The sequence below is a fragment of the Sceloporus occidentalis genome, unplaced genomic scaffold (assembly GCF_023333645.1).
Source record: "Sceloporus occidentalis isolate IW3139 unplaced genomic scaffold, rSceOcc1.0.p SCAF_7, whole genome shotgun sequence".
Classification (NCBI taxonomy): domain Eukaryota; kingdom Metazoa; phylum Chordata; class Lepidosauria; order Squamata; family Phrynosomatidae; genus Sceloporus; species Sceloporus occidentalis.
In genome coordinates, this window is record NW_028316987.1 from 50,668,388 (window position 1) to 50,683,670 (window position 15,283).

General features: G+C 38.6%; 1 protein-coding gene across 3 annotated transcripts in view; it reads right to left on the reverse strand.

Moving 5' to 3' along the window:
• The window catches only part of RARB (retinoic acid receptor beta), a 399,083-nt gene that overhangs the window by 67,602 nt on the left and 316,198 nt on the right, over nt 1–15,283 (reverse strand). For all 3 annotated transcript variants that reach the window (XM_089532927.1, XM_089532928.1, XM_089532926.1), the window contains one exon: nt 697–838. In XM_089532927.1, the coding sequence (XP_089389053.1) occupies nt 697–838 (142 nt within the window). The remainder of the gene's footprint in view (nt 1–696; nt 839–15,283) is intronic.

Sequence of the window (15,283 nt, forward strand, 5' to 3'; positions counted from 1 at the left end):
AATTGGAAGTTCATGTAAGTTTTTGGAAAAGTTGTACTTTTTAAATGTTAAACAATGAAGGGGGAGGCCTATAAAACTTTTCAAACAATGAACTGCTGTTCTTGGAAACTTCTAAGAATGACAGCTTATCTCTTTTTTGGGGAGCAGAGAAAGGAATTTGGGAAAGAGGTTCACAGAGTTTGAAGGGGGCAAGGGCCAAAAAAACAGCCTTGGAGTCACATACAGTTCCACTTTGCCCATGCTGTCCTAAGCGAATATGCAAACTAGAATAATTATCTTTTGAGTTTTTCACTTCTGATTTTTGTGGTACAGTTTTCAAATCTAAAACTGTGTATAGAATGTATATATTGGTGAAAATGCCAAAATGTATACATTATCATTTTTTAAACAAAAAAAAAATGTATATCAGGGGTAGGTGATTGCAAGGAACAGGTATGTTGGAGAATTGTGGGTACAAAATTGCATACAAAGGCTCCTATGAATTTTCATGAAGGTTTTAAAAATATTTGCAAATGGATGGAAAAATGGAATGGAACTGATTTGTGCTTATAAGATATAAACATTATAGAAAGTGAAGCAGACACATTTGTTCATCCCTACTTCTGACCCCAATATGCCACATCCCCAAGACCACCACTGTGACCCAAACAGATAAGACAGATAAGGCAAATGAGACAATTTCTACCATCAACTCACATTCCTTGGACATTCCCACTTCAAAGCACTTCTGTAGTCTGCAGTACTGGCAGCGATTCCTAGTGACTTTATTAATAACACAGTTCTTATCTCGGTGACATGTATAAACCATGTTCTTCTGAATGCTTCTGCGGAAAAAACCCTGCAATCAAGCAGAAAAAAAGAGAATGTAATGAAGCCTCTCATCATGTTGCCAATTGTTCTGTGAAGTGACTGAAAGAACTGCAACTCTGTGACTAGATTTGATAACCTTCAAGCCTTTATGAAATATTCAACATCTCATACGGCTCCTTTGCAACATGGGAAATACCATTCAATCAAAAATAAACAACTCTATTTACCAAAGAGACAAAGGCAGCCAGTACAAAGAACATGCTTTCAGAAACTGAAGGACAAAGCCTGGTGGTCCACATATGTCACTCTAACAACACGGAGAAGAAGTTGCATGAACTACTTTGTTTAGGCCTGTGAGAACAGCCGTTTATTAATTCACACTGCAGGAGTGGCTCATCAAGTAATCTCAATACCACCAGAATGAATGTATAAACCAGTGCACAGGCATGGCAAATGTGTTATATAAATCCAAGGTCATTTTTTTCTTCCTTCCTTGAACCATTTCTGGCTTCCTTAATCAACAATGGATCCTCTTGGTAGATTCCTTTTGGTAAGCAACAAAAACATTTTAATTGAACCAGATGCAGGTACAATGAAATCACACTGAAATCGCCTACTTTTCACAGTTCTAGGGATGCAACATTACGGACTGATTTCGGACTAAATCAGAGTACATATGACATCAATCCAATTCACTGATCATGATTATTTAAGTGCCATAGATTCAATCAGCCTACTGTAAGTATGGCTAGCATGATCTAACCCAATATACTTCTAAAACCAAAGAAGATAAAGAGTTTATCTTGTTAGAAAATGAACAGCCAATCCAAGGTGGGACAACTAAGTACCAAATTCAGGCCAACAGCAAAAATCCGGAGTGAAACACTCCCTGCATAAACTATTCATGTTTCATTTCGACCACTTGCTTGGATAATAATACCAAAACAAAATAATACCAGCACTGGGCCGTGTGTTACCAATTCAAGGGTTCTTTCAGCCATTTTAAGAACCCAGAAGTGCTTGTTCTCATCTTCACAAATGAGCAAGATACCAGGTAATTTTTTAAAAATCTAATAAAATTGCTTCAAGTTATAACAGAAAATTGTGGTATCTCAGATCTTTCTTGATTTGGAAAGTTGTCTTTAAAATATATTTTTTCTGTTCCCCCTACTCCAAGAAATGCAGGCCTAGCTCTTTCATAAGACAGAGTAGGCAGACTGGCTTTAGCAGCAGTTGGTTATGGTAGGAAGGAGTAGCAAATATTTGGGAGCACACACCTGTGTGTGCCAAGTGCTTTAAACTCCTTGAGGTAGCCCGGTTTTTTTTCCAAGTGTGGCAAAGGATGCTATACAGTAACATCAGTACATGGAAAGGGTCGTCACCTTGTCTTTTGAATCAGGAAAGAAAAAATCCTCAGCCAGGCCTGTGGTGTGGCCCTGAAAATCACCATGACTTGAATCCAAAGAATATAGGCAGAGATTAGTGTTGTAGTGCTAGAAATGCTGCTCCTGAGAGTCAGGGGGCCTTTTGGAAAGGTATACAACATGATTCTGAAGGCTGTGGCAGAGTGGGGTGGGTGGGAAATGGAAGAATAAGTAGTAGAAACTGTAAACACCCAATTAGCATGAATGGCAGTCACTGCAACCTGTGTGAAGGTCTCTTTGGGCACAAATTCACATTGCTGCTAGTATGACAGGAAACCAAAGCAACAACACATTTAAAAAATAAAATATAAAATGAGCCACCCAATCCAGAGAACAAGGGAAACAAAACCCACAATATAATCATTACAAGAAGGGATACTCTAGCCATTTGACTTGCATTTATAGGTCACCCGTTTGACAGTTGTCCTGTTAGGCTACCAGACCTAGGCAATCCTTTTAACCTAAAGTTTTAATTACAATTGCTCAAGAAGGAATATGAGAAGGGCCATCTCGCTTACAGGAAGAGCTTGAATTTGCAACCACAGAGAACAGGAAGGCATCAGTTTCTATAAGCAATAGAGGAAATAAGACATTTTAAAGCCTAAATGCAACTTAGCGGTAGAACTGGGATTTTCAGTCCCTCCCATCTTCCCTGCATACTGCTCTGGTACTAAAAATGTGTTCCAGATAGTTTACTAGACTTTTTTAAAAAAGGTATGTATCAAAATGCTTGCAGGAGGTGAGGTGTATCCGTCCTGTTTGCTTAGACAGGAGTTATTTGGCAGACAAAATGACAATGCTGGAAACTGGCCTTTCTTCCCCTCCATCCACAGAACACTTGAGTTTAAGTCAAAAATGTTCCATGCCACTGACATTCCTCATTCTAAATATCTACAGCTTGGACATGCTGTTTCTGGGAGCCTCAGAGAATTTGACAGGGGAAATTTCATTAAAGAATTAACTAAAACGAATCAAGCAACACTTATATGGGATCTGGCTCACAAAAAGAGTGTTTCTGTCAAGTCCTGGTGGCGCTACAACATTTATAAGACTGTTATGCGGTGTACTGCTAGGACTGGCCATGAAATACAAGCCAAAGAACTGAGAAAACAAGGGAAAACTAAAGAAATTTTTTGAAAACGTTTGTATAATGGTACACTATAATTGGTGGTCAGCTTGTACTGTATACGTAGTAAGCATTTTCAGACTAGTTCTTGCTATTGTAATATCCAAAATCACACCGAATTTTCCAAGGGAGAGAATATTTGTTAAATTAGACTTTTTATAGAGGTCAAACATATGCAGACTTGGGCCAAGGTGTTTTTCTGCTCGAAACAGAAAACAAGATGGTATCCTTGCCAATTCGACCACACACAGATTCCAGTCAGGCTGCCAGTTGAATCTTAGTTCAGATATGATGAAAGATTAACTGTCTCCACTATACCTGGGAGAAGGGCAAGCTAGCTTTGGAGACTCAAGGATATGGTGAGGAGTTCCCATCCTGACCCATCTTCCATTGCCTGATGTAGCTGCCTTACTCTGCCTCATGGCAGAATTGACTTTGCACATATGTTATTATCGTCTCAACCTTGCCTGGTAACATAAGATCCATCAAGTCAAGTCTTATGTTTTTGAAAGTCTAATTTCATTGTTATTCTTTCATTAGCACTTTCTGCTTGTTTTATTTTTATTTGTTAATAATTTATATTTTTGTATTTTTACATTTATATATTTATATTTCAGAACTTGTAGGTTACTTTAAAGCATCCGTAACCATAGAAAGGTGAGGCATAAATAATGAAATAAATAAAGATTAAAATGTTACATATTTGTAAGGTCTAAGTACTTGAATCTACCAACAGATCTTAGTATCTTTTTTCAGCTTTGAACTCTCTTAAATTTTGGGTTTAATATTCACAAGTTCTACTGGTTTTTGTCTTGGGCAGAAGAAAACTTCCACCTTCTAAATGCAATATATAGAAACACAACATTTAATGTCCCTAGCACTCACTTTTGACACTGATGGACCCTCTTGATGGGCAGGTCCTATGAAAACAATAAGAAAAGTTTGGAAGAATAGGTCATGTTTAGTTTGTAGAAGGGAAGACTGAAGTGGGGCTGGATGGAAGTGATAGTACTCTTCAAATACCTAAAGGGTTATCACACAGTAGAGGACACATATTTGTCCTCTGCACTCCAGAGGGCAAGATTGGCTCTAATGCATTTAAGTTAAAGGAGAGTAGATTCTGCTTGCACATTAGAAGAAATGTCTTGATGATAGGAACAATTTGACGAAAAACATGTAGCTAGATTGCTTTTACTTCTGCAAGAGGTCAAGCTGAGGCTGGATAGCCATTTGATTTGGATGCTCTAGCTCTGGATTTCATGCTTCAAGCAATGGACTGAACTAGATGGCCTAGAAAGCTCCTTCCACCTATATCATATAAAGTTATTTAATAACACCAATCAAAAAACCAATTTCCATGAAGGCCTTCCTGTCATTAGGGTTATCACATTCATTTTCACATGCACACTATATCCTACATACTACATGTTCATGTGAATAGTATACTTATTTCCTAGAACTAAACCACACATTCAAGACATGTTTCTACAATAAAGAAATCCCAAGCATCTATGATGCATAAGTGGGATTTTTAAAATAAGTAGCAAGTACTTATTATATCGTTAGCCTGTGAATGTCAAGTAAGCTGGCAAAAAGGAAAAACACATGACCAAGAAAATAAGCGAAGGGGGGGGGGGGGAGAAAACTTTCAGTAGCTCTGATCCAAAGTAAAATAAAAGGTAGAACTCTATGTTATAAACACACTGTTCCCAAACATTGGGAATTGCAGTAAGTGCAGCTCCACTTCAGTTATTGTAGTAAATGCAACTCCAGATGTGATATCCCCAGGAAGAAAAGTGTCTTGCAGAGGATGGAGATGCTCAAGCTTCCCTATGTCTCTTAATTCTTTGCTGTAAATCCCCATCAACCTGCTATTTCTCTTCCTTGCTGGATGTTCCTCTGGTCTCAGAGCCTAGCTGGGGTGGATGGGCCAAAAATGTAGGAGCATTCAGAAAAGAAAATCAGTAGGTGGGGTAACTGGGTGCCCAAACTATTTGTCCTGTCTAATGAGTCATCCCTGAAAATGTGTCTCCAAATCTACCTGACTAGTATGAAATAAACACAGGGTGGGAAGCCTTGTATTTGCCTTATGATGTGTAGGTCTTTTTGTAGATGCCACAGCATGGTCCATCCCAGTTTTGTTCTTCCTATTCCTGGCTAGGTCACATACAGAATTATCCCCAGAGGGAAATGATTATTCCGCCTTGTCACACACTATAAAGTCAAATATATTTTTCTTGCTGAGGTGAAGAACAAGATGGCACCTCTCTCTATTGCATGTACAAAAGCCAGTCAGAATGCATGTTAAATCTTTCTTACTTCAGCACTGATGATGGAACAGTATGCTTCACTGCATGGCTCAGGTGGAGATGCAATGCAGGTCCCATAAAATACATATTTTGGCTGCTTTTTGTCCCCAAATATTTTTCACCTGATGCAGCTTCCTCCTTCTGCCAAATGATGTGGACCAGCCTTCTTGCCCAACATTCTTGAGAGTACTACCCCCTCATTCTTTCCTCTTTCTTGAAACTAAAACCAAAGCACCTGTATTCTTCCTAGTTTGTGCAAGTGCACAAAAGAAAGAACTCAAATAATGCGGCCTCCTCTGCAATCTTGCAACATGACTGACTCTAACTTGGCTTGTATATTTGACATTTCTCCCCAGGAAAATGACACATACTCTAAAATGGAAAGATATAATTTATTATTTGCAATAACAATAACAGTAATGGTATAACATCTTTAAATTAATAGCCAGAAGGATATGTAGTCACATCATTTTTTTAAAAAACAACAAAGCTCCACTGCTCAGATTTTCTATTTATTAGTGCTGAATACTCTTGCAAGGGATATATTATGTCTGTGAGGCATAAAGAATTTACATGAACAATTCTCATTAGTGTTAATAGGCACAACAGCACCCACATAAATCTTCTGTGATAGGCACATGGGAGTGTCAGCGACAAAAAATAAGCAGGAAGAATATTATCACTGCCATGCAAAATAATATATTCAAAGAACAATGTGTTCAAAACCACACTTCTTGTATTTGAACATGGCCTGCAGAGGAGGCAATATTACTGGAGTTTTTTCTTCTGTGCACATGCACTAACTAGGAAGAAGACAGGTGCTTTGGTTTTAATCTCATGAAGGAGAAAAGAATGACTGAGTAGTGCAGGTTCCGAGCCTTTAAATGTACACTTTGCCATAAGCAAACAATGGTTCACAAATGCAAATGCTTTTGAACAGGCATCGTCTTTTGGATCGAGACCTCACCTGCTCCGTTTCCCTAGACTTCAAAATTACATTATACCAAAGTGCATATTCCATCTCTCCATTCACCCTCTCCTCACAGCATCTTCTTATCTTAACAGGAGATGGATAGAGTATCATCCTGGCCATGTCGCATTAGGTGTCCTCATTTACAGATTACAAGGAGGGGGAAAATATGGCTCGTATAAATTATTCAGAATCTATTGTATCAGTATGTGTTCTCTGAGCATTCACCACTGGCAAAGTAGACAAGATTATTTTTCACTTTTAATTGTGTTGATACCTTATCTGCCCCATTGAAAATGGAGAACAGTATGTGAAACCACATGTACCCAGGGAGCAAATAAAGCCAGTTACTAGGTCCATTATTTAAAGCCAAAGTAGCCCATTTAGACAATGTTACTTTAACACAATGCCAAAAAAGGGAGGGGGGCCTTGTTGCTATTTACTTTTGTAATGCTTGTCTATTACTATGTCAGACATGAAAGAGTTTAGTTCAGGGATAGGTTGCTTAAAGAAAATCTGAACAGATTTAATCACCGGTGTTACAAAGGATTTCAGAATACCATCTGGGTACAAAGGAAATCATTGTGTGTATCACATCCTCTGGGATAGTAAGCCAAAAGCCCCCTTGCTCAAAATTCAAGGGCATTTCAAACCAATACAATCCCTATGGACTGTATTACCTTGGTAACAGGCAGTATGAAAACATCCAATGTATCTATACAAATCACACCATCCTTTCTCTCCATACATATATCACATTTTGGCAACTCATGTGCTTTAAAATTCACCATTATGAGCATTCTGTGCTTCAAAAGATTTGGGGTTTTTTTTTTTACATCTGCTTGATTTGGCATGATATTTTTGTTTTGAAAATACTTCAGTGATCTCCAGCAAGCCACATACCTCATCTTATTTACAATGGCAGATAAACAAATTCCAAGTTTAAATGCTGACTTTGCATGCTACAGGAAACAAGAAATGGCTCAGTTAAAATTCAGGCTTTCAAAGAGGCAGCAGTCCCTTCAGCAAGCTGTCTGTCCTTCCAGAATTCTGAGTTCTGCTTCTTTGCATTTATAACATAGGATATCATCTAATGTGCCCTATTAGGATGTAAAAAGGTAAAGGTAAAGACATGAACCCTTGACATGAACGTCTACTGGTAACTGACTGTAGGGGGCAGTACTCATCTCCGTTACTAAGCCGAAGAGCCAGCGTTGTCAGAGACAATGCTGTGGTCACGTGGCCAGCATGACCACATGGAACGCTTCCCACCAATGTGGTACCTATCTATCTTTCACATGCTTTCGAACTTCTAGGTTGGAAGAAGCTTGGACTAGTGCCGTCACATGGCACTTAGGCCTCAAATCGTCGATCTGCTGATCTTGTGATCATCAGAATCAGTGTCTTAATCGCTGAGCCACTTGTATATATCTGCTCATTCTCATTTTCCAAGTGCTGTGCTTATTTAAGACCCATTTAGATGGATAGGCTCAATCGAGGAAGCCAGGGCACAGACCAGAGCAGGGCAGTTGATGATCAATGGACTTGGAAGTGTCTCATTCATAGGGTGGCCATAAATCGAAGTCGATTTGATGGGTGCTAAGGATAACAGCAAAGATCAACATGGCTGACTTGAAGGTACTGCACAACAAGCAAACCCAAAGACGGATTATGACAAAGCTCTGTCTAAATTTGGATACTAATAGTTGCTCAAGAAAATGCTGAGGCCATCTCTTTAAACAGATTATGATTGCCAGGTTCAGTTACAGAAACGCTCCTCTGTTCCTGTAAGAGTTGCATAGAAAGCCGAATTTCTCTAGATGCAACTTCTCTTGGTAAAATTCTGTCCTTTATGCAATGATGCTCACAGAACGGACTAGTTTATTCTATACTCCCAGAGAAAAAGCAAATGTCCAGCAGAATGGAAACCCTATACTGTACTTTGTTCTTCTCATCATTCTGGAATGCAGGGAAGCTTAGCAGATATCTTTCTTCCTTCTTCAGCAACTTAGAAATTCTAATTGTTTCTTCAGAAAGAAAGTCTTGTCCAGGAAGCCCTGATTTTCAGCCTTGCTGGAACCAGTGCCCAGTGTTGACTCTGTTTGCAATGTGTGCCCAGTCCCTAGGGCCATTCATGTCTAACATGCTCCCAAAGGCATTTGGCATAAAATTCAGCATCTTAATTGTTCTGATGCAAGCAATATGCTCTAAACCAATTGCAGTGCACACATGAATTTGAATCTCTCTCTCTCTTTCTCTTTCTCCCTTACACATACACATGGTTTCCCCCCTTTCTTCTCCTCACCAGCTGTCAGATAGACAATTACAGGTGCATGAACCAGCTTTGCACAACAGAGAACAAAACATAATGGCATTACAGATATTTGAAAGGTTTGATTTTGAACTGTCAATATTATTATATATGTAACTTCTGAAGAAATGCTCATACTTTTCTCTGTATAAATTCAGTACAAATTAGTCAAAGTCAAATGAGGAACTACATTATTTTTGTGAGTCACAATCCATTGAATTCAATGGACCTTACCAAAAAGCAAGTGGGTGTAGTATTGCTCTCTAAATATACCACTGATGTGTTCTGCTTTTACCTTTTTCTTCTACAGTATCATCTCAGAAGGTTAAATTGTATACTTTAGCAGTTAAACATTTCTTACTGAAAATGTCTACTTCATAATTTAGTCCAAAATGGACCTGTAACACCCCTTGCTTTTTAGAAACAAAAGCCTATTAGTGTTTTTATGTTTGTTAGTGCCCACAATAAGATGAGACTAGGCACAACATGGTTTGACTATAATGACAACAAAGTTTACAAGATTTACCCACGAATTTTGTGAAACAAATGCATATGACAAAGATGTGCTGAGAGTACGAAATCTGAATTACACCATCAACCCTGTGTTTTAAGATGAATTGTGTGACTTTTTAACACACACACATACATTCTTCTTCATAATATCTGTTCAATTATTTTAGCCTCTGGAAAATTCAGTCAAAAAGTCTCACGAAAATAATTTAGTATCAGAAATGGAATGGGGAGGGGTGTTTCTGATTTGAGAAAGATCCAAGTTCCTTCCATTGCTGAATTCCAAATACAGGGATGAATTATTGCTGTTTTAAAATATATATATTCAACGCACTCTAACCTAATTTAGTTAGGGCCAGACCTCTAACCCACTGAACTCGTAAACTGTCACAATTTCTGAATGTGCTTCAACCAGCTAAAGGATATCTAAAATGCCATCTACTGTTAACTACTCTTCGTTTTATTTCTTCCAGGGCTTCAGGATTTATACCACCAATTAAGACAATAATGAGTGCCCCAGGCTGACCTCCCAGGAGCAAGAATTAATTAACCACAGTATTTCTTACTAAAGAATGACACTTTCCCAAACCATTTATGTAGCTGCTTTCCCCCCAGATATTAATGTATTTCTATTCAGCACTCCCAAATTATTATGTCTGAAGTAATGAAAGCTTTTTCTTGTGTTCCCCACCACCACCATAACAGAAAATGTTTTAAATAAGCAGGGTGCAGTTCAGCATTCCAGATTACAGCAGGCCCTCCATATCCGTGGATTATGCATCCACGGAAAATATTCACACACACACACACAAATTCCAAAAAGCAAAACTTGATTTTGCTCTTTTATACATGGACACCATTTTACTACACCATTGTATTTAATGGGATTTGAGGATCCATGCATTTTGGTATCCATGCATTTCTATCCATAGAACCAAACCACAGCACATACCAAGGGCCCACATTTTTAAAAATTACGGAAGAACTCTAATATGAAATGTTGTTGAGTATGGTCAGATTAAATGTACATGAAACACTGGTACTGAATCAAATGTCTTTCCCTACTTTTAGAAGTTGTTCAAACAAAACAAGGGCTCACAAGCATTTGCTGAGTTATTTAAAACGGAAGTGACCTGGTGTGATGATCCCACTTTGACTGCCCTGAATTCAACCTTTGGAATCCTGAGGGATTGTAGTTTAGGTTTGCAGTTTAGGGGCCTTTAAAGCTCTCAGCCAGAGCATACCAGTGTCTACAAACCTGAGGATTTCATAGGGTGCATCCATGGCAGTTAAAGTCAAATCATAATGCTATGACAGTGTAGTCTAGAAGAGGCTCTAGATGTTGCTCTTGTCACTTGACTTTGTTCTTTATTTTTCACCATTTGAAGATAAAGGTTACGCAAGAGGCAAGTTCAAATCTACACATGCTTTAAAGATGTGAAAAGCTCCTTTTCTCCAGTAGCACAACCTTACTAACAACATTTGTTTCTTTGGGCAAAGAATATATATTATGAAAGATTGTTGTTGTTTTTTAAATTGAACTTCCCTTATATTCGAGCAGTTTCAATTTGTTTGGAACAATCCCAATTTATAGACATTGCCCCCATTCAGGGGAAGATCTCACCCTTTAATGTAGGGATGGGGTGGAAGACGGGGGGGCACATTAGCCCTCCAGGAGATGTTGAGGGGCCAAACCTCCCATCACACCTGCCCCTGAAAATAAGGATTTTTTTTTGCCCCCATATGCTACTGAAGCAACATGGAAGCATGGTTTTTCAATCTTCTTGGACCCCTAGAGGGCATTTGGGGTCAAATAAGAGGCAAAAACCTTTTTTAAATTGGCAAAAAAATATCATTTTGACTCCTGGAGGGTCCAGGGGGTCTCCAAATGTGATTGAAACTCCCTTTCCACCCCTTAGAGGTTATTTTTGGGCATTTGGGAGAAATTTGACCATTAGGGGATCTGTGGGTTGCATGCAGCCTGTGAACTGCACTTGGCCCAATCTTGCTTTAATATTTTAAATTTTAATGAATTAGCTTGTTTGAGAAATAATTTAATGCTTGTTCATTCTCAGTACAAATACAGAGATGAAATTACACACATGCGAAAAAGTATCAGCTATTTTTAACATGGTGGAATTTGGGAATCAACAACCTTCTAGATGTTTCTGAGTTCCAAGTCCCATCATCCCTGATGACTGGCCATGATAACTGGATCTGATGGGAAGTGAACTCAAACATCTAGAAGTTTGCCTATATCTCACAGAAGACTTTTGCAGTTTTTGCTGCAACAGCCAACAGGCTACTTACAGTTGTCTTACAGAACAGGAGGACATAACTCAAATTAAACATGCTGCTCCTTTTGAAAGTGTACAAAATTCTTCATATTTAGCGGTATTTAATATGTGAAAGTGATGGAATAGTGAGAAGAAGAGAGAAGGAAATTCAGAAAAGAATATGGTAAAAGAAACATCTCTGCTGTGCCAAAGATTAAAATACAAGGACAATTCACACAGTGGATAGCTGGACATTTGTCTTCAGTAAATTGAGTCCTACAGAGTGGAAGTTGACAAGGTATGAAATCAATCATGGACTTGGCTCACTTGTGGGATCTACTTTATTAAGAAGATGGTCCTGCAACATAAGAAGCTACCTTTTTAAGAGACATCTTCCAATACCCATTTAATCTGACATGCTGACTTTCTCAGAGCCAGTTATTTCCACCAACATTACCAGCCAAACAAGGTCATCTTCATAGTATGCATGCTGTGCTCATTGACTGTAAAGGAACTAATGGTATACATGCAAAATCAATAGGCAAATAAGCACATGAGATTATGTCTCCCCCAAATAATTTAACCCAACAATCGAAAAGTACTTGCTTATGCTGCACAGGCAGTCTCTTCATTTTACATATCTTAAACAGGACACATTTACAGTCAAGTTCTGAGTTTATAAATGCAGAGGGGTCAGTAATGTATGGATACATGCATGATGAAGCTGTTGCTAATGACTCTACAGTGGACACATATCTTGATCTACTGCACTGCTTCAAAAGCTACTAAAGGATCATCTGCAATGGTCCAGGAAATTGAGATCAGTGAACCCAGCAAGATCATCAGACTACCACTTCAACATGGGCAATTATAACATATAAACCAGTGCAAATTTCACAGGTGGGGTTCATGGGGGGCGTTGTATGTATGTGCTGGCAGTTACCAACACTACCCTGTGAAGAAGAGGGAATCCACATACTTTACACATTTACGAATGAATTGGACATGCAGATTTGGCATATATATAAATGCTTCAAACTAGCAATAGACTTAAGAAACCTTCCCACACAGAGCCTTTTGGATTGTTAACAAATACACGGAGTTAACTGGATGACACATTATGTATCCCTGAAATGCAGAATAAGTGCTAATTGAGGGTGTATCCATACTGCACCATCACAGCATTTTCATTCCACATTAACTGCCATGGCTCCAATGTATGTATTCTTGGAGTCTGTAGTTTCCTAAGGTATTTATAAATCTCTGAAAAGATAATTCAGGGAAGCAGTCTTAATTCGATGCATTCAAACCAAACAACAAATTCTATTGAATTATACAGAACAGAACCATGGCAATCACAGTGATATCATAGTGATATAGTTGGTCAATATGAGTAGACTCTGAGACACAATATACCTGCGAAGAGAAGGTATTTGCCTTATTTCTCTGTTGTTTCTAACTAAAAAAAATAGTGTGCCAATTAAAAGACGAAAGTTAGAAAAACTTTAAAATGACTTTGAGGTAATGGGCCTCCTCTTATGTAACTGCCTCTTCCCCAACTCAACTCCCCTCTCCTCAACAGACACCGTCATTACGAACTTTCATCTGTGTGTTTAGCATAGATGAAGGAAGGAACATCACACACTGCTTTTGTATCAACACATTCCTATTCACTTTTGCTAGTGTCTGTTGGTGCTGTTTAATGATGCAAAAAGATCTTTTAAAGTATATTTTATAAACATTATAAAGCTTTTAAGTATCTTTATATTGGTTGATATTAGAGGTGTTTTAATAGGATAGAATCATAGAATGACAGAATCATAGAGTTGGAAGAGACCACAAGGGCCATCCAGTCCAATCCCCTGCCATGCAGGAACTCTCAATCAAAGCATCCCCAACAGATGGCCATCCAGCCTCTGTTTAAAGACCTCCAAGGAAGGAGACAGCACCACTCTTCGAGGGAGTGTGTTCCACTGTCAAACAGCTCTCACTGTCAGAAAGTTCCTCCTAATGTTAGATGGAATCTCTATTCTGTAGCTTGCATCCATTGTTCCAGGTCCTATTCTCTGGAGCAGCAGAAAACAAGCTTGCTCCATCCTCAATATGACACCCCTACCAATACTTATACAGGGCTATCATATCATCTCTTAAATGTCTCTTCTCCAGGCTAAACATACCCAGCTCCCTAAGTTTCTCCTTGTAGTTTCCAGACCCTTCACCATTTTGGCCGCCCTCCTCTGGACACGCTACATCTTGTCAACATCCTTTTTGAACTATGATGCACAAAACTGGACACAGTATTCCAGTATTCTTCCAAAGCAGAATAGAGTGGAACTATTATTTTCCTTGATCTAGACACTATACTTCTATTGATGCAACCTAGAATCATATTGGCCTTTTTAGCTGCTGTATCACACTGTTGACTCATGTTCAATTTGTGGTCTACTAGGACTCCTAGATCTCTTCCACATGTCGTTTTGTTAAGCCAGGTGTCCCCGATCCTATATCTATGCATTTAATTTTTTTTATTTTTATTTTCCCTAAGTGCAGATTCTTACATTTCTCCATGTTGAAATTCAATTTGTTTGGATAGTGTAATTGGTTTTCAACTTTTCCTTAACTCACCTTAATTGCCAGGACTTGCGGATGCTAAGTGTCTGTTGCATCAAAATGGCGGCGCCCGTGTAGACAGGGCACTGCCATTTTGCCGCTGCCAGTACATACTAGGCTAACCCTAGGGTTAGGGAGTGTCTGAATAGTGTGCGCTCCCTAACCCTACTGCTGCCGTCGCCACGCTACATTTTGCCAGTCTGTATCCCACCATACATTGGACTAGTTCTTTTAAAACCTTCAAGGAGAATTATGCAGCTGTCAGAGTTGGAGAGATTGTGTCTGCCCTTCCTGAATGAAATCATGGATGTGGGTACCCTTAGGCACACTTGCTACTATGGTATACCCTACAGTCCCCTTACTCACAAAGGAGATTGCAAACATATATGCTGCTTAGGGAAATGACTGAAGATAATACTTTTGCCTTCAAACAGAGACATGTTTAAATTAATTAAAATTCATTAATGCATTTTCAAAGATAAGCATAAGTTACAGGAGTCTAAGTTTCATGGTGATGAAGCTGTGACTTTGACCGAGTGAATGACATTGATCCACTTTTACAGAAGAGAACTGATTAATTGCTTCTGTTGTGCTTTGTATTATTACTCTGGTTCATAACATAATCCAAAGAACAACAAGGAGCCCTGGGGGATTTTGAGTACTAACAAATATATCATGGGATAACCTTAAATTAGAAAAAAATCAACTGGATTTCTAATAGAAATGCTGAACAATTTATTTCAGTCTTCATTTTTAAGTGAACTGACCAAATGCACATTTCCCAGGATATTGTGTGGATTGAAGTACTTCTGTTTTTCTGTTTGTTCACTAAGTGGCAGAAGTACTATAGAGTGTATCATACCAGTACTTTAAAAATAAGGGAAGGAAAGGGAAAGGAGGAAGGAACAGTTCTTTCTACTAGGTAATTCCATCTCTA